The sequence below is a fragment of the Mchenga conophoros genome, linkage group LG22, assembly GCF_057382185.1.
Source record: "Mchenga conophoros isolate Kocher_MC1m ecotype Shallow Benthic linkage group LG22, M_conophoros_male_GT1.1, whole genome shotgun sequence".
NCBI classification, from domain to species: domain Eukaryota; kingdom Metazoa; phylum Chordata; class Actinopteri; order Cichliformes; family Cichlidae; genus Mchenga; species Mchenga conophoros.
In genome coordinates this window covers 21,947,199-21,970,972 of record NC_140546.1, presented here as the reverse complement: position 1 = coordinate 21,970,972, position 23,774 = coordinate 21,947,199, and the positions used below count along the sequence as shown (strand labels likewise).

General features: G+C 41.5%; 2 protein-coding genes and 1 long non-coding RNA gene across 3 annotated transcripts; 2 read left to right on the top strand and 1 right to left on the bottom strand.

Annotated features, from left to right (window-relative positions):
* Positions 1-2,822: 2,822 nt before the first annotated feature.
* Positions 2,823-10,097, top strand: sp4 (sp4 transcription factor). Its single transcript, XM_085262454.1, has 7 exons — positions 2,823-3,598; positions 3,882-3,952; positions 4,949-5,299; positions 5,391-6,585; positions 7,273-7,471; positions 8,558-8,757; positions 9,053-10,097. The coding sequence occupies exons 1-7, from the start codon at positions 3,592-3,594 to the stop codon at positions 9,322-9,324; spliced, it is 2,295 nt and encodes a 764-aa protein (XP_085118580.1). The 5' UTR covers positions 2,823-3,591; the 3' UTR covers positions 9,325-10,097.
* Positions 10,098-12,816: 2,719 nt separating this feature from the next.
* Positions 12,817-14,662, top strand: LOC146549446 (uncharacterized). Its single transcript, XR_014890480.1, has 4 exons — positions 12,817-13,346; positions 13,444-13,541; positions 13,725-13,809; positions 13,903-14,662. It is a non-coding gene; the product is annotated as an uncharacterized LOC146549446 (long non-coding RNA).
* Positions 14,663-15,982: 1,320 nt separating this feature from the next.
* On the bottom strand, positions 15,983-22,946 carry cdca7l (cell division cycle associated 7 like). The gene is made up of 10 exons (XM_085262220.1): positions 22,691-22,946; positions 20,986-21,129; positions 20,795-20,895; positions 20,413-20,638; positions 20,204-20,269; positions 19,110-19,292; positions 18,590-18,745; positions 18,301-18,450; positions 17,298-17,434; positions 15,983-16,576 (listed from the first exon to the last, which is right to left on the bottom strand). Exons 1-10 carry the CDS (start codon positions 22,736-22,738, stop codon positions 16,555-16,557), a joined length of 1,233 nt encoding a protein of 410 aa, XP_085118346.1. The 5' UTR covers positions 22,739-22,946; the 3' UTR covers positions 15,983-16,554.
* Positions 22,947-23,774: the final 828 nt, after the last annotated feature.

The window sequence follows — 23,774 nt, the reverse complement described above, 5'->3', positions numbered from 1 at the left end:
CCTTCCATCACCACCACCTTACATACATATATAACAACACCCCTTCTTCCGAGCAGACCTCGTTGCCTAGCAACGCCCTGCCGAGTGGCCCAGGAGGCGGGAACAAGGGCCGTGGCTTCCGCAGTAATTACAGTGCATGTGCATGTATGTTTCTAGGCCAGCCCAGGTGTGTTTTCCTGTGAACATAGTTTCATTATGAAAATATGTTTAGACTGCAGCGTTCCCCCAAACACACACACACACACACACACACAAACAGAATAAAAACCTTTGAAAAGGGGAAACGAAACCACATAAGCATAAAGTGTATGAGCATGTTACAAGAATAAAGTTCTCAAAATTTCTGTAGGTCTCTAAGTGTGAAAAGTCTCGTTCATGAGATATGTCTCAGCATTATGATACTCAAATGTGAAAGGCCATGTTAACAATGTCTATGAGACACACAGGGACTAAATTAGGCTTTATCACATGCAAGCTACGTGCATGGACAAGGATGAAAGACTTGCTCCAGTGAAAATTGTGTTTTTAACAGCGTTAACGTGTGAAAGCCACAAGGAAACTAAGCAGCTGATATTACAGCTGAACAGTTCCTCCTGAGGACTGCAGCATGGTAGACAGTCTCAGATACGTTGGTTTATACCATCAGGGTTTCAAAGTTAGGGAAGCAGTAACCTCTTAGTGGCTGTGTGTGAGCAATGAGGAACAAAGCTGAAGGCTTATGATATCTTTTACCATTTAATATTTTAAAATGAGATATATTGAACACATTCTGACACATAAAGCAACTGGCAACCTTTTGCTGAGAATTCAGCTGTGCTAATAAACAGCTGTTTCCTTCAGGTCATTTTGTTTTATGCTAGCCAAAGTTAACAACCCCTTTAATGTCCCATTGGATCATTCATGCACCCTGCTAAACAGGCTACCCAACTAGTGATAAACTTATTTTATAACTAAGATGGCGACAGACAAAAAGCCAAGCACAATGCTTAATCCTACTGTACATTTGTTATTTTTTCACTTTTCTCTTCTTTCTCAACAATGACTTCTGATTGTTACTGCAATAGTTTTCAGAGTTTGAGCAGGTTTGTTTAACTTACAGGCACACAGCAGATAGGTGAAGACACGTGAGACACTTATTTACACATTTAGAGGTCTGTGCATACTAAGATGATGCAAAGGTTTAGGGCTACCTATGCACTGTTTCCTCATTTAGGCACACGAAGGCATAAAAGGATCATGTTCAGGGAACATGAACAACTTATTAACACGTCAATTAGACTAAAAGAGATGAGCTGTCGCATTTTTAATTAATACTAGATTTGGAACTTCTATACCATCCTGTCTGAGTGTTTATGATGTTATGTTGGGGTGAGACACTGAGACAACTGCATTGCCTTGGCTGCCAGTCTATAAGCCTAAATATTTCCCCTGTGAGCCGGAGCCATAACCTCAGTTGGCCTCTTGCTAATGATGTTTTCTGCTTGGAGAACCAGGGCTGTGACTGGCTAAAGCCACGGAGAAACCAATACAGGCCTAAAGGCCCTCATACAGGCCTTCTGCTTCATCACAAACCCCTACTTCTCAGATGCATCAAAAACACACTGTTTAGAAGTCTGAAAGAGGTTTTGTCACTAGAATGACAGACATGACTTCTGTTTCTATTTAGACACTTAAGTACAGCTGTTGTTCCTCGGCCTGAAACCACCCCAGATGCATTTACAGAACAGTAGTAACAGTGTCACTTTATGGGCTAAAGTTATCATGCCAGGCTGATTCTTATTTCGTGGACAGCTCCTGAATGCTTAAACAGATGGACTGCTTATGTATTATTGGTCTAAACAGAAAACAGTGTGTATTGTAGCTGGATTATATAAGCAACCAGCTTCTAGAAAGTCACTTAATGAACAAATAAATAATTACTATATTTACTGTGATTTAGTTAGTAGATGATCTTTTTTAAATGCATCAGTTATTCAGATTCTTAGCATTCTTTTAAACATCTGTGGTTTATGGCAGTCTGGGATGTTAGCCTGTTTACCAAATCCATCAAGGTACCCAAGCTGAAGTCACATATAGCACTTTTCTACTCTCCTAGAGCACCCAAAGCGCTTTATACAACATGCCACATTCACACTCAGTTCACACAAGCACTTTTTTCTATGCTTTTAAGTGCTTCCTACCTAAAATTCACACACATACTCCGATGGATTGGAGACCAACTCGGGGTTAGTATCCAAGTAGTCTCTCTCCATGATAAAACTTTCATAACAATTAGAGACAGTTTATTTCTTTGCAACTAAATTCAAATACAAGTTGTTCAAAAGGATCAAATAATCGTTTCCCCCACTGTAAAAATTACTGTTGATTGGCAGAATGAAGCTATAATGCATATCCCAAAAGTTCAATTTGTCTGAAGAACCTTTTTTGTTGAACTAGCCAATCAGAACCCACATATTCAATTCACAATTGCATAACAACACAAACACACACACACACACACAAATCTTGTACTAGTGTGAATTTCCTAAAGCCTCTGGCAACGCAATGACGTAATTTTCTACTTCATAGGATCTAAAGTTGACAACAAGGGGGGAAATAGATGAGGTAAATAAATAGACGTACATCAGCTTAGAAGCAACACTGTTGCATTTTCACCTTTTAAATGATTTCAAAAATAATTAAATCGTTTGTTTCCCTGATTATTTTAATTTTTTAACCGTTACTGACATTCTGAAACTGACACGCGTGCACAAAACACACGGGCGCGCGCACACACCTCCTTTCCCGTTTGCCCAACCCCCACAACACAGAAGTCGCCGCCCTTCCTTCTCGCTCTCACACCAACATGACTACCGACACCGCCGCTCCAAACCCAACCGACAAGCCGGAGCATCACGGAAGTTGTAGTCCCGCTCGCGCTAGCCAGTTCGAGAAGGCGAGGCCTCACCAAAATACAACTCCCATCTCGACCCTCGCACGCCGAGCCCCGTCGTCCAATCTGAATATGTGGGAGGAGCGCATCCGCCCACAAAAGCCACAGCTATCTCCCTGTATCCCCCCCTTTAAAAAAATCAATTGTGCACGAAAAAAAGGGGAACACGCTTAAAATACCAACACAGGTGACGGTTTGTTTTCGGCGCGCGACGGACAGCGACGAGGCGTCCCCGCGTCGTGCGGCGTGAGAAACAGCGGTGACAGGCAGGAGCTGCGAGGAGGGTGTTGTCCTGATGCTTAAATGGAAGTGGGTGGGCCTCTACGGTCACACACTGCCAACTTCTCTGTGGATATCACTCTGACAACCGCCAATTTGTTCGTTTATGGACTGTCTATCCGGTAAAGGAGTCATACGACGGATCTGTGAGGTGTCCGGCGGACCGGGGACGGTCACCGCTCTCTCTGTTATTTCCGTTATTTGGGGCTGTTTGATTGTTCCTGCGCTTGGCACCGCCCTTCCTGGCCGGTGGGTGGTTTCGTCAAACGGGCAGATCCGCCACGGCTCAGAGCCGAACATATAGGCCGTCCTCCGCCTGTGTACCCGGCCGGCCTTCTACCGTGAACTACACCCTCTCCCTCTCGGTATATTAATGCGTTATGAGTGGTAGGTACCCTCCCCCTCCCCGTCTCCACCCCTCCTTCCCTCTTTATAGCCGTTTGACAGATAGGAAGCTCAATGCCCCTTTGATATTGATGATAAGGTTACTGGTTTCTCTTCTGTCTATATTGATCACCTCTGTGATGCCATATATGCTATTTTTTTGCTTGGATTTTATTTGCAGCATGCAGTGCCCCGTATACTGCTCGGGACTTTGTAGTACTCAGTAATCCCCATGTGATAATATTGTAATTGAAAATATTCTAACATTTCTGCCTCTTCCTCACAGACTCGAAGAAGGAATCATCTGGAACTGAAGGAGGGAAAGCATCTAAAAGGGGGAAAAGTTCTGGATCACAGGTAAAAGCAAGGAGACAGGAGTTTATTATAGTTCGTTACTTTTCCCTTGCCTGTAGGCCAAAAATGTACTCCCTCCCTCCCAGCCTAGCCAGCCAGACACCTCTGGGGGCGTTTCTCTGGTGAATTCCACTTCCTGCTTCTGTGCAGCCCTACAGTGAGCCAACCCAGAGCCTCATGAATAGGCTTACACGGCTGTCACACTTCAGCCGCTATACTTTTTGAACTGTCTGTTTGAATTATGGTCAGAATGATTTAATTCTGCACGTGGATATTATTGAAAGACCTGCAGCTTTGGTTAAGTGGCCCCAAGACTGTGAAACTTCTCTCTGCAGCAGGTTGTATACATATATATCTTTGAGATTATTTTTGAGCCAGGCAGCTGTTCTTGAGCGCATCTTATTGTCATTAAATGTGCATGACGAGCATCGCTGCTGTGTTAATTTTCCTGCTGTTGTAGTTGTTACAAAATCTAGGCTGTTTCCCCGTGCACTGTTGTGAGGTGTTGAGCATTAAAAATTTGCCTGCGACCTAGTTCCTTTGAAAAGGGAGGAGAGAGAAGGCGGCATTTTCTTCCAGTGTTCTCAGAAAACAGAAATGTGGTTCTCACACGCCCACCCACTCGCTTCCTGTAATACCGCCCACTTCCACTGACAGCTCTCTCTCTCGCTTTCACTCAGCTTTTTGTGTTTCTTTTTTCTGCACCATGTTATTTCCCACCCCTCGCTCTTTTTCTCTTATTCATTTAAAATTAATCATTGCGTGAGCGTTTGCAATGATACCTGCTATCATCCCCAGCCTTAAGCGTTTTTATCTTTGCACATGTACTCTTTGGCTTTGTTTGTGTATGCGTACAAGCTGTTAATGTATGTTTCTAACCCTGACTCCCTTCTTGTCCTTCCTTCACCTGTCACTCCTGTTTTCCCTATCACCCTTCTCACCCCTCCCATCCATCCATCCATTACTCCTCCATCCCCTTTCCTCCACCGTCTCCTCTAGGATTCCTCTCAGCCCTCTCCATTGGCTCTGCTAGCAGCCACCTGCAGTAAGATCGGAGGGCAGGGGGGAGCAGAGGGGGCACAGGGCCAAGCAGGGGCCCAGCAGATCCAGGTCCAGGCTGGTCAGATCCAGTTGCAGGCGGGACAGATCCAGGGTCAAATAGTGGTGGACACAGCTGGGGGTCAGGCCTTAGTGCCCCAGCAGCTAGAACTGGTCCCGGCACAGTTCACAGGGAACGGCTGGCAGATCATTACAGCAGCGCCTACTATGGCCAAGGAGAACACCAGTCAACCTGTTGCTGTGACCGTGGCCACCACCTTGACTAATGACAGCTCACCTGGTGGACGTAAGGTGAGGGGAGTGGTGTGTTTGTGCAAATGTTTTTATCAATTTTTAATCCTTGTCCACATAACTGATTTACTGCTCCTTTCCTGTTGGGCAGGTAAAGGCAGTAGGTGGGACCAACAGTGTCGCAGCCAATCAGCAGCAGCAATTTCAGATCATCCAGGTTCAGAACCTGCCCAATGCCGGAGCAGGAGTCCAGTATCAGGTCATCCCGCACTTGCAGACTGCAGATGGACAGCAGATCCACATCAGCCCTCAAACAGCGTCCATCGGGGCCGTTCCCGAGCAGGTTCAGCTCATCCAGAGTTCGGGCCAGACCCAAGCTATCATTCAACCCACCAACCAGCAGGCCATCCTGACGAGTACAGCCAATCAGACGGTTCCACTGCAGATCCGTCCTGCGCAGTCATTCCCACTTCAGCTGCAGACTCTGCAAGGCTCCCAAACTCCTGTCATGACCACAGTACCTATAAACCTTGGTGGCATGACCCTGGCTTTGCCTGTGATCAATAATGTCGGAGGGGGTGGAGCTGTGCAGCTTATCCAATCAGCAGATGGCACATTCTCTGTTGCTAATGGCAACCAGCTGGTGACAACAGCTGTGTCAGGGGTGGCTCCTACCACAGCTGCAGCTGGATCAACAATGGCAGTAGCTGAAGGCGACAGCGTGCCTGATGTGGCTCAAGTGGTTTCAGCTGGATCAGAGGGTGGATCAGCTGACGCCCAAGTGCAGAGCAGCGAGGCAGACTCTCAAAGCCAGAATCAGACCAACGGGCTACAGAACCAGACAGACACACCTGGAGCCATTCAGCAGGTGATTGTGGGCCAGGTGGGGCACCAGTTGGTGCAGCAGATCCAGCTGCAGCCCCAGGCTCAGAGTCAGGGTCAGGCACAGGGCCAACAGCAACCTCAGCACATTCAGACCCTGCAGCTGGCTCCAGGACAGACCTTGCAGCCCATCCAGGCCTTCCCGAACTCTGCCCAGGTCCTTATTCGTACCCCAACCCTATCACCCTCTGGGCAGCTCACCTGGCAAACGCTGCAGCTACCCGGTGGAGTCTCCCTGCAGGGTGGTCTCGGGACAGCTGTGCCACAGCAGCTGACGCTGGCTCCGGTAGCTGGTGGGACTGCAGTTGGAAGTGGGGGACTAGTCTCTCTTAGTGGAGCTCCCTTGACGCTAAGTGCAGCCCAGATAAACCCTGGGTCAGGGGTGCAGACGGTCAGCATTGCAGGACTGAGCACAGCTGGGGTCCAGGTGCAGGGCGTACCACTCACTATTACTGGTCTACAGGGTAAGGGCATTATGAGAGTAACTGTCTAAATGCGTATTCAGCACCAATCTGCTCACTTTCATAAACCGTGAATGCAATGGGGTTGTGGAGACAGAGAGTCTTTATTTCTTGAGAAAATATCATATTAGTCCAGTGCGCTAATCCCTCATATCATGACAAACTAATCTATAAAGCTTGAATTAAAGGATGTCCTGCTCTCCTGCTTGCTCAGTTAGACTGTGTGTATGACACATAGTCTGTAATAAAAGTGCATGTTGCCTCTCTGTCTTTAAAGTGAAGACCAAGTCATTGAACTACATTCTTTCTAGTGATCAGCAGAGGGTGACTCTCTTGGTATCAGTTTGTAGAAAAGTCTATGAAAAATGATACTACATCTCACTTGTCTTAATACCTCAGCAATTATTTTCCTAAAGAGTTAAAGGCTTTAAGTGTTAGTTTCAAGTCTTCTTGAGTGAAATTCATATGCTCATTTAGTACATTTAGAATAGAACAGACAATGCAGCATATGCTTTAGGCCTAAAGTTTCAAAGCAGATCACCTCAAACCAATGGGAGATATAATGGTGGCTCCATATTGTATGTACAGCCTGTAGTCAAAGGTGTTCTTGTTTTTTAACTTTCTCTGTTGTAATATAGAAACTGTTCTTGTTTTTGATCATGTGTTTACACACTTTCAATCATCCTCCAGGTCAACCACAGGGTCAAGATGGGGTCAAAGTTCAGTCGTCTCCAGTGACTGTCACTGTGGGCAATGTTGCATCAGGCTCGTCAATGAGTCCAGACCAGCTGAGCTCTGTGCAAAGTTCTTCAGACCAGGAGGGACCGCCCAGCAAGAGGCTTCGACGTGTTGCCTGCTCTTGTCCAAACTGCAGGGATGGAGAGGGAAGGTATGCAAAGCATGCATAAGATACTCATGATTATTTCTAGTCTTTGAAGGGACTTTGAAGGCTCAGAAGTTATAGTGAATCCAAACTATACAATCTCAAAGGAAGCAGTTTTTTGTTTTTGGACTTAAAAGTCTTTCCGTAGTGGATTTTTTTTCATCACCTCACAGCAGTTTTCTCTCTGTACTGATTACTACTAACAAATTAACAAAACTGACAAGACTGACACAGTTCATTCTCCATAAATCCATAAATTACATGTTCTCAATTTTGAGAACATTGAGAAAAAAAATTATTGTTTCCAGAATTTTCAATATCATGCACCAACAGTGGTTTAAAAAAAGATGCAATTGAATTTTAATTGCTTTTGAATAAAAGATTAGGATTCCTAAGCTGAAATTTTACATACTCATATATTGGTTACCATGTCCATATAATGTTTTTAAAAAATATATATATATATGTATATATGCTAATGAGACATAAAGTTTACTTCCTGATTCATAAAAAATTTGTACCTTGTTCTGCTACGCTGCTTAACATACACAGACGCGTTGGCAGTTGGGCCCAGTGCTCGTGAGATAACTTCTGAGGCTTGCAAATGCAGAGGAGAAGTGGGGGTGGGGTGCAGGCAAACGACTGAAAGAGAAGGCGGGGTCCAACTTGACAATTCATGCATCTGCACATACTAAATGAGACAAAAGCACAAAACTATATCTAAAACTGTTTTCACACATGAAGCACTGAAAATGTCATGAGAATTGGCTTCTTAAACACAACACGCAGCAACAGGAGGAGTGCATGACAGCCATATTCTCACTACAGGAAATGCTCTATTTGGTTTAGGGGAGGGACTTTGCCTGAGAACGTTTGTTTTCCTGCATGCGTTTCTTTCAGGTAATGCTAAAGCTTTAGGGTTACAGAGTATATGGGGGGGGGGGGGGGGGATAAGCAAAAGGCTTTGTAATATAAAAATTATGGAATTACAAATATAAACATGTAATTATTATAGGAGTATTTTGAGTTTGATCTGTAGCACACACACACAAACCTCCTGGTCCTCACTCATAACAGAAGTTTGTGTTGTAGGAACAGCGGGGATCCCACAAAGAAAAAGCAGCACATCTGCCACATGGAGGGCTGCGGGAAGGTCTATGGAAAGACATCCCACCTACGGGCCCACCTGCGCTGGCACACCGGTGAGAGGCCGTTTGTCTGTAACTGGATCTTTTGTGGCAAGAGGTTCACCCGGAGCGACGAGCTGCAGAGACACCGGAGAACACACACAGGTGGGAGAAAGCATAGACACAGACATGCAGGGTGATTTTGAATTGAATTTGAATTCACTGCTGAATACAAACTAGAGCTGCAATGTTTTAATTTTACCCTCAGTTCTTGAGAAATGTCCAGCAGAAGCCAAAGTGGCACCTTTAAAGGTTTTTGTTTTTTCCCACCACCCAAATAATCTATAGGGCAGAGAAAAGCTGCAAAAATAGGTGGAATCACAATTTTTCTTTACTTTCTTTCTTTTAAAGTCTTCCTTAAAACATTAGTCTGACTTTTTTGTTCTCCACACTGTTGCAGGAGAAAAGCGCTTTGAGTGTCCCGAATGCTCCAAGCGCTTCATGCGCAGCGACCACCTCTCGAAGCACATCAAGACCCACCAGAACAAGAAGAGCAGCGCCGCGGTGGCAATCATCACCACTGACGACATGGAGGAAGACACTCCCGAGGACCTCGGCGCCTCCCCGCAGATTGTCGCCGTAGCAACACTGTCACGTGACTCTGACCCCGCTACGCCGACCACTTCCAATCACCTGGAGGAAGAGGAGGAGGAAGAGGAGGAGTTTGAGTAGGCGCCTGCCTCCCGTCTCTTCGCTGGAAGGCTGGCTTCCTGTTTTTTTGGAGGTCTTTGCATAGACTGTAAGGGGTTACTTTTCTCTTTTGTTTTTCTTCCTTTTTTTTCTAAAATTTGACCTTATTTTGAAAGGGTTCGCTCACGAAGAGACTCTAAAGGGACGGGCAGGGATCCATGCGATGAAGGGAAACCTGAAAAATATAAACAGTCTAAAACAAAACTAACGCGTATAATAACAAAATAGAGAAATTTAGAGTGTATCAAAGATTAGTTTGGCATTTATAAAAATTTAATCTATTAAGAATTTCAGGTGTGGCGGGGGAAGGGATGTACGCAGATTAGCACAAGGCAGGGGACCTGCTGAATTTGAAACCACCCGACACTGAGAGACATTTTCCTAATCACAACAGAACTCTATGCACAAAAGTTGTGTTCCTGCTTCACACCTGTCAGGCAGTGCTGAGGGTCAATCAAGGTACAGAGCTGTTGCAGATCAGTGACAGAACAGGGGCAGTATTGGGAGGGGGGTGGGTGTAAATGTGAGCTGTGTGAATGAGTGTGTACTCCCATGCTGTCCTGCAGAGGATCTACCTAATTTGAGTTTTTATTCATGGTTCAGGTTTAAGTCCTCAGATAAGATTCAGGTGTTTGATTCTTTTGCGATCAGATGACAAATATAGGGGGATAATTCTAAGAAAAGAGAAGAAAAAAGAAGAGTAGGGGAGGAAAAAAAGCACATATAAAAAAAGATTTATAAAATGCATTCCTATTGAGGCGCAGTGGCCATTAGAAAAAAAAAGGGTTTCTATAGAGAAAAACAATCTAGCTTTCTACAACTTTGTTTGTGTAGTGAAAGCAATACTGTAATAATGACAATCCTAGTGAAACCATGTTTACATTGTCAGGGGAAGTTTTCTCTTGTTAATACAACAAGCCAGTTCGCTCTAAGATTAAGGAAGGCAGCGCCGTAGTCCGGATGACCTGGTACCACAGGGTGGCTTTGACATCACGGCTGCACACTTCACACCGCCACGTGTTTGACAGTTTTACATAAAACAAAACAACACGGCACGGTCGGCGTAACTGTGGTGACAGCGTTGCTTTCTTTTCTTTCTTTTCAAATTTTTTTTGCTTTCTGTGCTCTAATGACCGCCCCTCTAAACCCCCCACCCCGCTACATGACCGATGTACCACAATTGCCTTAACACAAGCTGTCGTACAGAGGGATCTCCGGAGTGAGCCGGACAGAGTCAGAGGGGAGCTCTCCGGACTTGTAAGAGGGTGACGCGGAGTGCAAACCAAAGCACAGGCAGGTATATATATAAGACGGAGCTGTTGGGTGGGAGTCGGTCAGGCCGTTTAGCTACGTGGATATTACGAAATGTTTTCTGGTGGTGTTTCTCTGTGTTAGTTCAGTGCGTATATTCATTTGAAATTAAAAAAAATAATAATAAGATGCTTTTATTTTATAAAATTTATCAATTCTTTTAACTCCCCCACCCCTCCTTAAGTATGTTAACACACAGGACCCCCACTGTGTATGGCTAATTTATTATTTATCCTTGATTTGTAATATTTGCCTTTTTGCTGGACTTGTATTTGTGCGCGTTGACTCTGAGGTTGTGTACAGCATGTTTCAGTTCTTTGCCGTAGTGCTGCTTCTCTCTTCTTTATTCTCTGTGCTTCTGTTTTTTTTCTTTTTCTTTTTTTGTCTTCCTATGTCTGACCATCGCTGTTCATTTCTTCTTCTGTTTTCTTTTCTCTCTGCGCCATAACGTGTTTTTGGAGAAAAAAAAATCAACAAACAAAAGAAGAAGAAAGCAAAAAAACAAAAAAAAAAAAAAGAAAAAGAAAAAAAGGAGAAAAAAAGTTACTATTGTTTAAAGCTGAAAAAGGTTGATACCAAACAAATTTAGATGTTTTTTGGTAATATTTTGTGTGACGACTTCTCTTTTTTTTTCTTTCTTTGATATTTTGTAGTGACATCTCATTTGTAAATCTTTTTCTAAAGATGTTTGTTCGTCTCCATGACATTTGATAATGGGTTTTTTGGCAGGACAGCCTCAAAGGCTCCAGTTTATTGATATTTTTAAAACTGGTTTGTACAAATGTGTTATGTCAACAAAAAACAAAAAAAAAGGGAAGAAAAATTACAAGCAGAAAAGATGCTTTGCCTGCATAACACTTGACAATAAAGTGATTCTTAAAGTGAGGCTCACATTTCATCTCTGATGATTCTGAGTGGGGAGTGAGTCACTGCGAATTTATTTTATTTTTACATATGGTGCTCTTTGCACAGACACACAGCTATAACTCGTGCCGCCTCCTTATTACTGGGTATTCTCTCAGCTGTGTTTTGACAGCGGTGATGATGAAGTAGCCGCCCTCCCTGTGGGAACAATTTCTGCTCCCGGGTTTCTCTTTGTGCCACTTGTGGCCTTCAGAATGGCGCTGTGAAGATCCGACCTGAGTCGCAGGACAATCGTTTGACACTCAATAAGAAATTTGTCAAACCTGCTTGAATGAATTTCTTCTTGTATATTTCTGGAGGTTTTTCTTAGATGATGGAAACTCCAGAAATAAAAATAATCAACAAAAACAACATCTTAATTGCAACGGCAAGCGCCAAGCCTGTGAGGGTTCACCCACAAGTCACTCTGTCGGGTTTACAAAGCGTGTCACGTAGTTGGCACCTCACGTGTACCTTTGGCGCGTCACTCCTTTGAAGCACTTCAAAAACAGTTCGCAGCTCTTCTCTCTGCACCCTCAGGTGCTTCTGTCAAGTTTTGTAGGTATCAATTATTTTAATCTAATAAGCTATAGAAGTATCAGAACAAAGGCAGACTTTCTTATTCTCCTATCACACACTGAAGCATGAGGGGGGGAATTTTTCTACAATAAAGCCTCTCTGTGGCTCTTCAGTGCTTAAAAATCCCAGTAATGTTAAGTGAGAACCAGGAGACCCACACTGATCATCATGGGTAAGATTAGAGCTTCAAATGATAGCTGTAATCATTTTCTCACTCATGCTGCACAATAATGAGATGCATAGAGAGCCGGTGACCTCAGGATAACCTCTGACCATGCTTTCACATGACACAAGCTGGTAACCAGAGGGACCAGCAGATGACCTGCACCTGACCCCACTCGCCGGGGCTAAATAACACCAGATACACACAAAATAACTGCTTATTCAGGCTCGGCTGGTGCAGCCTGTTAGGTTACTGTGTTGTAGTTTAAACACGTGAGCTTGATTCCCCCCTTACCTCTTGTTGAAGATACTCTGATGTAATACCGACCACTGTGAGAGCTGAAGTCATTTAGCATGTAGCCTGTATATGTATGGCTTTGGCACCATTAGTTTAGCATTTCATAGGGTTTTTCTTTTTCTTTCTGAAATCCTCTAATTGCTGACATTTTTGGGAAGCTTGTTAAATTTAACGGAAATACATCGAATCATTCACCTATGATAAGATAAAGTTCACACAGACAAAGTTTTAAAGTTGTACATGTACAATGATCAAAGAAAATTTAGATTTAGGAAAAATCTGAATGAATATTGAAATCTCATATTCATTAAATTACTTTAAGAGTGGAATGATGTATTTTAAAAGCCTAAACTCAATCATCTAAAAAAAAAAAAAAAAACAGAATTTTTGCAAAACGTCTTCTGTGTGTGTGTCTGTGTGTGTGTGTCAGCAAGTGAGTGACATAAAGAGTAAGGTCTACATTGTACATTACACAATTTTTTGACATTTTTTGTTCCCGACTGTGATACAACTACAACATTTCAATGGAAGCAAGTAGAGGAATCTACAAACCCATCAGGGTATGTGACAGTATTTGTTTTTACTGCATTTCAGTTTAAAGAATTTGATGTAGTTTTAAAAGCTGACAAACTGACGATCAGTTTAAATGACAATGAGTAACTCGTTATTTCTTTGACAGGTTTTGTTCAACACATGCATTTACGACATGGCTGTGAAGACCTGCTGATATCTTCCAGGCTACAGGGCTCAGGTAAGACCCAGATCCATGCAAACCAAAACGAACATAAAACAGGTAATTTCCGAGGACCTGAGTTTGGTGGTGTTCAAATGTCTCCTTTTATTTCTAGATTGCAATGATGATGGAGTTTCTTAGGCTTCAGAAGGAAAACAAAATCCCATCAAACATGAAGATCTAAGAGATCTTTTGGTGGAGACTCAGATAGCAGTGAGTTAATGCTGTGAGAAAACCTCTCTTTTGTTTTCTTTTGAAGGCTTTGAGAGTTTGAATTAGATGGTTTCGATGAAGAAGAAGCCAAACCTCTTCTGAAACTTTTGGAGATTTATTTTTTTCATTATGTTCACATAACCTCTAGAATAAAATGCCCTGTAAATGTGTTTTTCATCTTAGGTTTGGGCCGTGAATGTCATTAACAAAATGAGGGATATAAAGTTTCAAGCGTGGATGCTCCTTAGGCCGTACGACCTAAATATCAGTGAGATTCTTAATAGTCCAGCTACAGTGTTTCAATATTTCTGTGATTCTTTAAATATGTTTAAAAGATCATTCTTATAACATTACTCTACAGAACACCTAAAGTCCTCAGCATGGTGAGAAATTACATTCAGATCCTGAAAGAGAAGCATCAGGAAGCACAAAGCACCAAACTGCTCACCGCACATGAACTGGTTATACAGGTAGTTCCCTGCGTCCTGCAGGGCTTCTTGGAGCTTCCTCCTCGCCCCCTGTTGAACAGGGCCTCCCAGAATCTGAGCATAATCTCCTTCAGTATCACAAAGGCCACTTTGGATCATGTCAACAAAACTCTCACAGCGGTGGAAAGCCAGGCAATCTTCTCCTGCTCCATTAGAGATGACATGGTCCACAGCATACTGACGAAAATCAGAGACAAATATCCTCAAGAAATTCTACTCACCAACAGTGCAAACTTTGTGCCAGTGCTGCTCATTTCAATTGCAGATGTAGAAAAGAACGATATATCCAAGATCTTTAAGCCCCCTTCTGAAACTCCACCAATTTCTGATGTTCTTTCCAATGAAGAATGTCCTTCTGAAAGACCCTGCCAAAAAGTCTGAAAGTCGGCCAATGCCTGCTGTTCCCCTCAGTGAAGAACCTCCTTTTGAAAGTTCCCTGTGAGGAACCTCTTTCTAAAACTCCATCCATGTCTCAGTCAGCTGTATCTGTTATCAATATTCCAGAGAAGTCTGAAGACCTTAAAATCAGGAAGACAAAGAAGAAAGAACGGGGCGTCTTCCAAAAACTCAAAGGTCTGTTGCTGTTTCAGAGCCAGAGAAACTGACTGACTATGAGACTCCCATCTGTCTGTTCTCACACTACAAAATCAAATCAAATAAAAAAAACAAAACTCATGAATATTCCTGCATGAATCTGCATCTATATTTAAAAAATATTTTTCCTTTAGATGTCTATAAGAGTCTCTTAGGGTTCCTCCACAAGTACAGTAAGTAACATAACAGTAGTGTTATTATTTTTAAGAAAACTTATTTTTACTGTTAACATATTAACAACAGTAACTGAAACTGGTATATAAAACCGCAGAATACATTTCCTTAAAAAATGGTTTGATTTATATTTTTATAACTGCTGAATCTTTGGTGAAAAAAAATGTTGAATAACAAATACAATGAATGATTCACACGAAAGCCAAAGTGCAGAGCTGTTCAAAGCTGAAGTTCAAGCAGGAAACACCGTAATATTTGCAGAATATCTTCTGTGTTTGAGTATCAGCGAGTGAGTGACATATAGAGAAAGAGGGGAACTGGCATCAAATGTACAGGTAAAATAGTTCTTAATCTTGAACTGTTTTGTGGATTTCACTTTAAGACTCACTGTGTGTTAATTAGGAGATCACCTTTACACACTAAAACCAGAGACATTAAAATAGGTTAGATGAGTTGAAATGTGGGCGAATCAACTACAGACAAATGCTTTCAGTTCTAATCATCCAGTCGGAAAAAATGATTCTACAAGTCATCAACTGCCCTGATTTGAACCAGCTGCCTGCTGAAGACAAATCCACCAATGAAAAATAAGCCTGAAATTAATGTACCGATCAGAATGCTCTTTAATTCCCATACACTTAAATTCACCATCTGAAGATGAAAGCCAACAGCTTTGAGCTCGACTGCAGTAAATACTGACATGGTGTTACTCTGTGGGAAATCACGGTCAAATTTCTCTCGGTGCACTTGATGAAAAGTTTTAACTCAACTAATCTTAACTCCTATCAAAATACTGTTTGAACCACGAGGATCTTTATGGGTCAGTTAGAAGGTACTCACTTCACTTGCATCTACACAGTTCAGAAAGGGTCCAAAACTAACTGGACACCAACAAAAGTTACTTTTTCCTTTAATGTTCAGTTTGAATTCAAGCATGTCCTCTCCTCCATGTCTGCGTGTCTAAACGCTTTGAGTTTCAGTCGACGTGATTGGCTGATTAGACATTTGTTTTGGTGTGACATAAATTCATGACCAGAACCTGAGGATGCCCTGCATTTTTAATTTTTTTTTTACAAATACAAAGAGTCTAAATACAGCAAACCTCCTCAAACTGAAGCTGAGCCTTGGTTCAGAAATTAATTATTCACAACTTTATGTCAAACAAATTCCAAAAAAGGGTTGAACTGTTCTAACACTTAGATGATTATTATTATTATTATTATTATTATTATGATGATTATGATTATTATAGTACTGCATAAAAAACAACAAACTGTTCAGATAGTAATGTCCTTTATTAGGATAAACAGTAGACTGAGAGGAAAGCTGCAAAGTAACTCAGTTTTAAAACAGTAGTTTGTGTTAAAGGCTCTGTTTGTACCCGAATCACAAAAATTAAAACATTACAGCTGTCCAAGCAACATCACGATTAAAAACGACCCAAAAGAAAACAAACCTCCAAGTAAAAAGTGAGTACTGGCTTTAAAACAAAGAAAAAGCATCCCTGCATCTTATGCAGTCTTAAAAAATTTTTAAAAAATCAGCATATATAAAACATAGAACAGCATAGGTGCTTCAGCTTAAAAAAACAACAACAACAAACTTTAGATTTAGTATGTCTAGTAAAGTTTGCTCTAAACCTAAAAATGTGCATTTAAAATGATTTCTACAGTACATGTACTGTGCAGCATCAGATCCTCCTCCCCTGGATATCATCTGTTTTTGCAAGTTCTCTCCTCTGATCGTGTCTCTTGTTTTCACTGCAGCTCTTTTCGAATACTGCATTGGAGAAAGAAAAAAAAAAACAAAAAAACACCATCAGACATGACAGCTCTAGGTTTTAGCTGCTGGCTGAATAAAGGCTGCAACCAGTGGTTATGATCATCACTGATCCGTCAACAATTTCAGTCTGAACACACGGTGCTCAGAGCTCAAGACCGAATCGATCACTGCCTGCATACTGGCCTTCAACCAAAGACACCCAAAAATCAATGAGACAACAAATACAAAGCAAACAAGACCCGACACTTATATTTACGATCTATCCAGCTCATGTGTCGGCTAATCATTGTAATTGTTTCAGTAATCGCTCACATTCAGACTCAATTAGTAAGCATCAAAATGAGGTATTTTAGGAAATGTTCGCTTTTATAATATAAAATACCAACATCGAGTATCCAAACTGATAATAATATTTGCAACATGCAGTTTTATTTAAAGACATTAAAAAAAAGACATTATTCTGTGGTTGACAACAAAATGAACCGACTCCATCTGTACTTAATAAAACAGTGTAACTTTTGTAAATCAGCTGTAAAACTAACCACACCTATGAGCGCTATTTGGGGATTGCGCTCACACGCCATTTACTTTTGCTGTTTAGTAATTCGTGCCCTTGATCGTCAATAAATTTAGAAAAATAATTTTACATCATATCAGTTTCTTGGGAAATCCAGTTTGTGATATTCAAAACAAAAAAAATCCCAAACCACAGACTCACCTCTCCAAATACTCGTGCACGTTGTCGTGGCCGTTGTAGCGAGCCAAACCGACCAGAATACCGGTGGCACAGCGGCCCTCTTTCTTACGACACAGGCTGCAGTTGCACATCCCTCTGCAGATGGGACACGACCACGTCTACAAAGAAAAGATCCCAACTCTGGTTGTTCAGTTGGTCACTAATTGTCTGTTCTTCAGGCTCTGTGCTTCAGCACACTCTACTGGAAATGATTAAATAATTCATATAAATGGTCTCTGCTTTGATCTCAGTAATAAAGAATAAGTAACAAATTGTTGGTGAAAAATCTATAACCTTTCATCTCTTTGTTAGATTTTTGTTTGTTGAAGCTTCCTCGGTTTACTGAACTCCTCCTCAACTTAAATCACAGCTCTCACTCAGATCTGAGCCACATGTGAGCTCTTTAGTGTAAGAACCAAGATCAATATGAAGCACAGCTGCCATAGAAACATCTCAGGCTGGACACTATGCGCTAACACAGATATTCCTCATCTCCATTCCCTCCCATTGCTGATGATCAGCAATGATCATCAGCTAAAAGAAAACTTGATGTTAAAAAAAAAGCCTATACATGTGCAAAGCAGCATTTTTTCCTTAATATATTTTAGTCGAATTTACAACATTCTGTACCTTTTGTGCTCAGACTTTCCAGTAATTACATTAAAGTTTCAGCAGGGGGCGCTCTCTGCCTTGTACATTGAGCTATGCATGTACCAACTGCTGTTCACTTCTAAGTTTAGTTTTATTTAAAAATTCCTGATGACAGAGGATTTTAAAGAGATTCAGAACATTGTCCACTATGTAAGACTTCCTCGAGCATCACATCGCTGTGCAGCGACTTTTTGTAAAAATAAATTTTAAAAAGAAAATTTAAGAATGTAATCACAACAACCAAAAGATTATTACTTATTCGAAAGACAAAAGAAACCACGATTGCCTGGGGTAGACTAAACCCACAGTGAGAAACATGTGGATTAGGACTAACCGGGTCTAGCAGCACGGTGCATACGTCCTCTCCATAGCGGTTCTTGAGGCACGGTCCACAGAACTGACCTTTGGCCCCCACACAGAAACCACTGCGACACACTGTCTTAGTGTCCAGAGTCTTCTGTCTGCACTGGTGACATGAGCTTCCCTGGGAGAGAACACACACACAGACACACACACACATACAGTGTGAAAAAAAATTGCTCCAACTCAGGAAACCTGAGAATACAACACACTGCTGCAGACTACCGTTAGCCCAAATCTGAGGACGGCCTGATGAGACTCACATTCTCCTTGTCCCAGATCTTGTCTTTGCTGCGGTACGCTATGTTGTCCAGGTCTTCTTTGGTGATCTCGTCGACCGACTTCACGCAATATTGACTCCTCTTGGAAGACTGGCTCCTTCTCTTTTTGTGTTTCTCACCAACATGGTCCTCGTCCACCTGCCAGGTTACATAAAAGTGAAATGCCACAAACAAATTTTATTCATCCTTACTGACTAAATATCAGTTTTATACATCAAATCCATAGCAGATGTTTTAGGAGTAATTGGTTTGGGGGAAAATGTGCACACAGTACTCCACTACAGAGCTCTCAAAACTAAACATCCAACAGAGTGTCATTATGACAATTTACTATGATATGCACGTCTGTGCTATCACACTAACTATAAATTGTACCAAGTCCAGATTAAAGACAATGAAATTTTCAATAACCTGCTTGATCAAAAAGCCCTTTGTTTCCTGTTGAGTTCATCCATGCGTTTGTGTTGCTATATGTCAGCAGACAGTGTGCTGGGTGTTGTACCTCCACCAGTCTCTTGATGTCTACAGTACGGGGGCTTCGGACATGAACTGGCTCGCTCTTTTCCTCCACTGCAAAGTTCTCGGGAGGACGAGCCTTACGCGACGGGTTCCTCCTTTCTGACACCACGTCCGTTTCAGACTTGCGTTTCTTTGGCGTTGCTCTCTCTGACAGCCGTTTCTTCTTCTGCGGAAATAGAGCAAAGACAATGTTTGTCAGTAAAAACACAGTAGAGTCTGTAAAATAAATAAACAAAATAAACACAAAAGCATGAAAAAAAAAAAAAAAAAAAAAACACCTATAAAAATATTTTTACATTTTTAAGAGGTTCATGCCTCTTACTCAAACATACACACCAGTGTCCAGTTTTGCATTTGTTTTCTTGTTTAGTATTATGTGTGTGTTTTTAAAGCCTACTTACAAGAACGGTTCATACTTCGGTACAGACATATACTTAGCAAGTATAGTCTTATTTCTACCTAGTTTGAATGCACCAAATATAAACTCTTCCGATACTTCCATCTATTTCTATGAGACTATATCTTTATAAGAATGTGTAGAATTTTAACCAACTGATGCTGGACATTTTCTGCTTTTTGATTGTAGTCTGAGTAGTATGGACCCATTAAATTTGACAGTGCTTTGGTTGCATGTAGTATAGGTTAAAAAAGAAAAATTACTGGTGGCTGCCAGTGCTACCCCTCAGCCTCCTACTACACACATCTATGGTATCCATTCAAAATAAGCAGGTTTCTACGCCGCCCAGCAGGGTGACAGCAATTCCCAATCAGCCTTTTATGGCTGAGGGTAAAAAGCTCCACGTAAACAGCGAGTGAGAGATTTTATTTACTGAAATACAGTTTTACAACCGCTGGTTATCATCAGACTGCAAGTCAGCCTTGTAATATTAGCTATTAGCTTTTTAAAATTTATCTATATTTGTAACAATGACCAGTATAATGTCATTATTGCATAAGGACACTGTCAGGAAGTCTTGACCTCAATACAACATTCGATGGGCTTCCAGATTGCTTCACTATTTTTATTTTTTTTGTCTATTTATGTTCCCATCACATGAAACTGCCACATATACTCACCTGAGGAGTGGTGGGTGCTGTCAGGTCAGCCATCGTTGTACTCAGATCAGCAAACAACTTGGCCAGCTAACAAAAAACAAAACAAAACAAGCAAACAAAAAAACACCACCACATAATCAAGTTAAGAACTACTGACAAAGAAAAAGCTGTTGTATTATTGTAAATGTGTTGAGATGTCAGAATATGAAAGGGCAGGAAGGGTTCAATACCATGGCCTTGTTTTCTTGGATGTTCTTGTCTCGTTTCTTTAGGCTATGAGAGAGTTCCTCCTCCTCTTTGTCTTCATCCTCCTCCTCCTCCTTTTCTTCATCCTGTTTCTGCTTCACCTTCTGCCTTCCTCTGGATATTTGTGAGGGAGATTTTCCTTTGACCGGCTTTTTAACACTTTTCTCTTGTGTTTCCTTCTTGGGTGAAGACACTCTTTTGACAGGAAACCTGAGGAGAAAGTTTTCAAAAAAAAGTCTCTATTCAGCAATCACAGATTTAGGGACAGTGACAAGGAGCCCAGTTTCACTCTAATCAAGTTACTTAAAAACAACAACTAAAAAACAACCCAAAACTTACTTAAACCAGTTTTACACATGCACCTACCTCAGAGCTACTAAAAGACTCCTTCTCTTTGCTGGTGGGGCCTCCTCCTCATCGGAGTGGAAGCCTGTGTCTATGTCACTGTCCTCTTCTGAATCCACCACCTGCAGAAAACCAGAGAAAAAGAAAGCATGCAGGCTTCTGCTTTGGCTGTAACATTTTTGTGAAACAACACAGCGTTAGCAGTTTCATACTTTGGTCCTTAGTTGCTTGTTAAAGCGTCCTCTATCCTCTTCTTCCTCATCATCACTGAAACCTTCAAAGTCCTCCTCACTGTCTGACTGGGTGAACAGATGAGCCAGCTCGGCAGTTATATACTTGGATTTGAAGCATGGAGCCTGTTGGCAGATATGTAAAGCACCATATTAAACAAGTTGCAGTCAACATTTTTCACCAGAGGGAGCTACTTCGCTATTAGTGGACAAGCTTCTCCACTATGTGAAAGGTGTGGTGAAAACAAGAGGCAACTTCCAGAGCTGTGAAATGAGGCCAAAATGCACATGTCAGTTCCTTTCATTGCCACTTGAGGCTGACTCCAAAAGCACGTCAATCCTGACAGACTCCTATGTGTGGTCCTCCACACAGTGCATTGCGGTTTGATTCTCCAGTCCCTTAATTTTCTGTGGCTAATAATAATAATATTGATATTAATATGCCTTTTCTTCATATGATGTTTTTCTTTTCTTCTGAGAGATCTAACGGTGACCTGTTGTGCTATTCTTTTGTTTTGTCTTCCTCTTGATTGTACACATTTCTTCTATTTGCCATTTATTCCTGTCGTCTTACGATTTATATCCTACTCCTCCTGCACATGCACTCCTCCATGTACAATGACAATAAAGGGCTATTCAATTCTATTGTATTCTAGATGCTCATATTTAACATGGTAAAAAATTTAAAATAATTCGATACAAGCCTATCACAAATATTTTTTTCTTCACACTTGACTCTGTATAATGTCAAAAAGGAAAAATCTGTGATAGTTTCTGGCACACATCTGTGGCTGAGCGTAGAAGTACCACCCACCTTCTGTTTGTGAGGGGTAGCCAATCAGAGTAAGCTGGCTCTAGGCAAGGTGAATGACTCTTTAACGCCCTACTTTTCACATACTTTGGGTGCCTACATTTTGCCAGTGTAGGTCAAATAGAGAGAAGACACCAAAGCACTGATTGTGCAAAAAAAAGGAATCAGTATTTTTAAATTACATATGATATTTATGATTTCCAAATTTTAAATGGAGAAGTGGGCTTTACAATAGAAAAAACATCTCTCCACCATTACTGATAAAGTAAATATAAAAGAATCCGCCAGCTTAAATCAGATGTTATAGTAGCATCACTGCTTCAAGATCAATTTTATAGGCAGCTTATCAAATGTAAAGTCTGTTTACAGGCATTTGTGTAGGGAAGAGGTTCAGATTTTACTTGCTGTAAATGAATCTGTCATCTAATGAGCTGTGTAAAACGTTGTCTCAGGAAAGCAGCTGATGTCCCAGTTGTTTGGCTAAACCACCCCTTTCAGCTTCAGCAAAGCTGACCTTTGACCTCGCAGAAAAACAAACCGGAACCCACCCATGAAGCCCCCCCATAAAAACAAAACTAAACCCAGCATCAGCTCATTTTTACCACAACCTTAAACTCAGAATGTACCTGAACACTAATCCGAAGCTGAGTACGTATCAAGTTGCTGGTTCGCCAGATGACATGTACAAAAGAAACCTTTGAACTAGCCTGTATATAATTCAGAAAACGAATCGTAACTTTAGTGATTCAGGCCGACCATGCCACCAATGTTAGCGGCTTTGGATCTCGTTTAGTGACTCGGCAGGACTTTTCTTTACCCTAAAATCCAACAGGCAAAAGAAAGCCACGCTTACACGAGATTTGCTCTACGACTTACCTTTGACGTGAGGGTCATTTTACTCTGTTTATAACCAGACTGTGGCATAACAATAACTTTTATCTTGTTACATGAGACTCGGCGATAGAGGTGTATTTAAAAACTAACCGCTAGAAAAGCCCGGCGAATGCAAACATGGGGGTTTTGTATTTGCTGATCTTTTGCTTAATTTATAGTTAAGTCCAACTGCTTAAACTTTAAGACTCCACTCACGGTGTTTATAACAAAACACAACGGTCTCACTCATTTGTAGGTTTTGGTAAAAAGGTTTATCTATGTTTTGAAGTAGTAGTATTTCTACTTTCCCCCATTACTCAAAATGGTCTAGTCCCGCTTTTCGCGCGAAAAACGACATGTGGGCGTGTCTATGTTTAGAGCCAGGGAAACCTTTGCCTGAAGGCAAGTTTCTTGTCGTTATGATAGGAGTTTCTTGCTGACTATATATTTAACGCAGTTCTATTTTCTGAAGTGGTGGAATATAAATGAATAACAATAACTTAAAGACAACAGGGAAATACAATGTTGAGGTGCTTTTCTTCTTGACTCTTATAATACTTCAGTTTTCTAGAATTATTAACTTTTTTTTGCATTACTGAGGAAAACTAAAAGGATGGTGTTTGATGTAAACTTTGGACACGGAAAGAGGACAAGGAGACCAAAATCTGAAAATGATGTGGAAAAAAGGTCAGAAGATCAGGAACCCACTGAGGTTGACTTCGCTCTCGTCAAAATTCATGGACTCATGGACTGGTGGAGACTGATGAGGGGGTCTCGAAGAGGACCACGAACAAATCGGGCGCTGAGAGGGCTTTCTTCATCACAGAGAGGATGATGATGTTGTGAAGAAGCTCTAAGATCTGTCAGGTTCTCAGCTAAAGAAGCTGCCAGCTTCTTAGTTAGACAGTTAAACTAATTGTTACTCATGTAACCTTCACTCATATTGTCTTGTTGCTACCTATTTTATAATGATTCAGAGACTGAGTTCATAGAAGACTTTGAATTAGCAATCTTTGTCCGTATATAGCACTCCAGGAGTCCACACTTGTGCAGCACAAGACCTTCCAATAACATAAAACCTGTAATG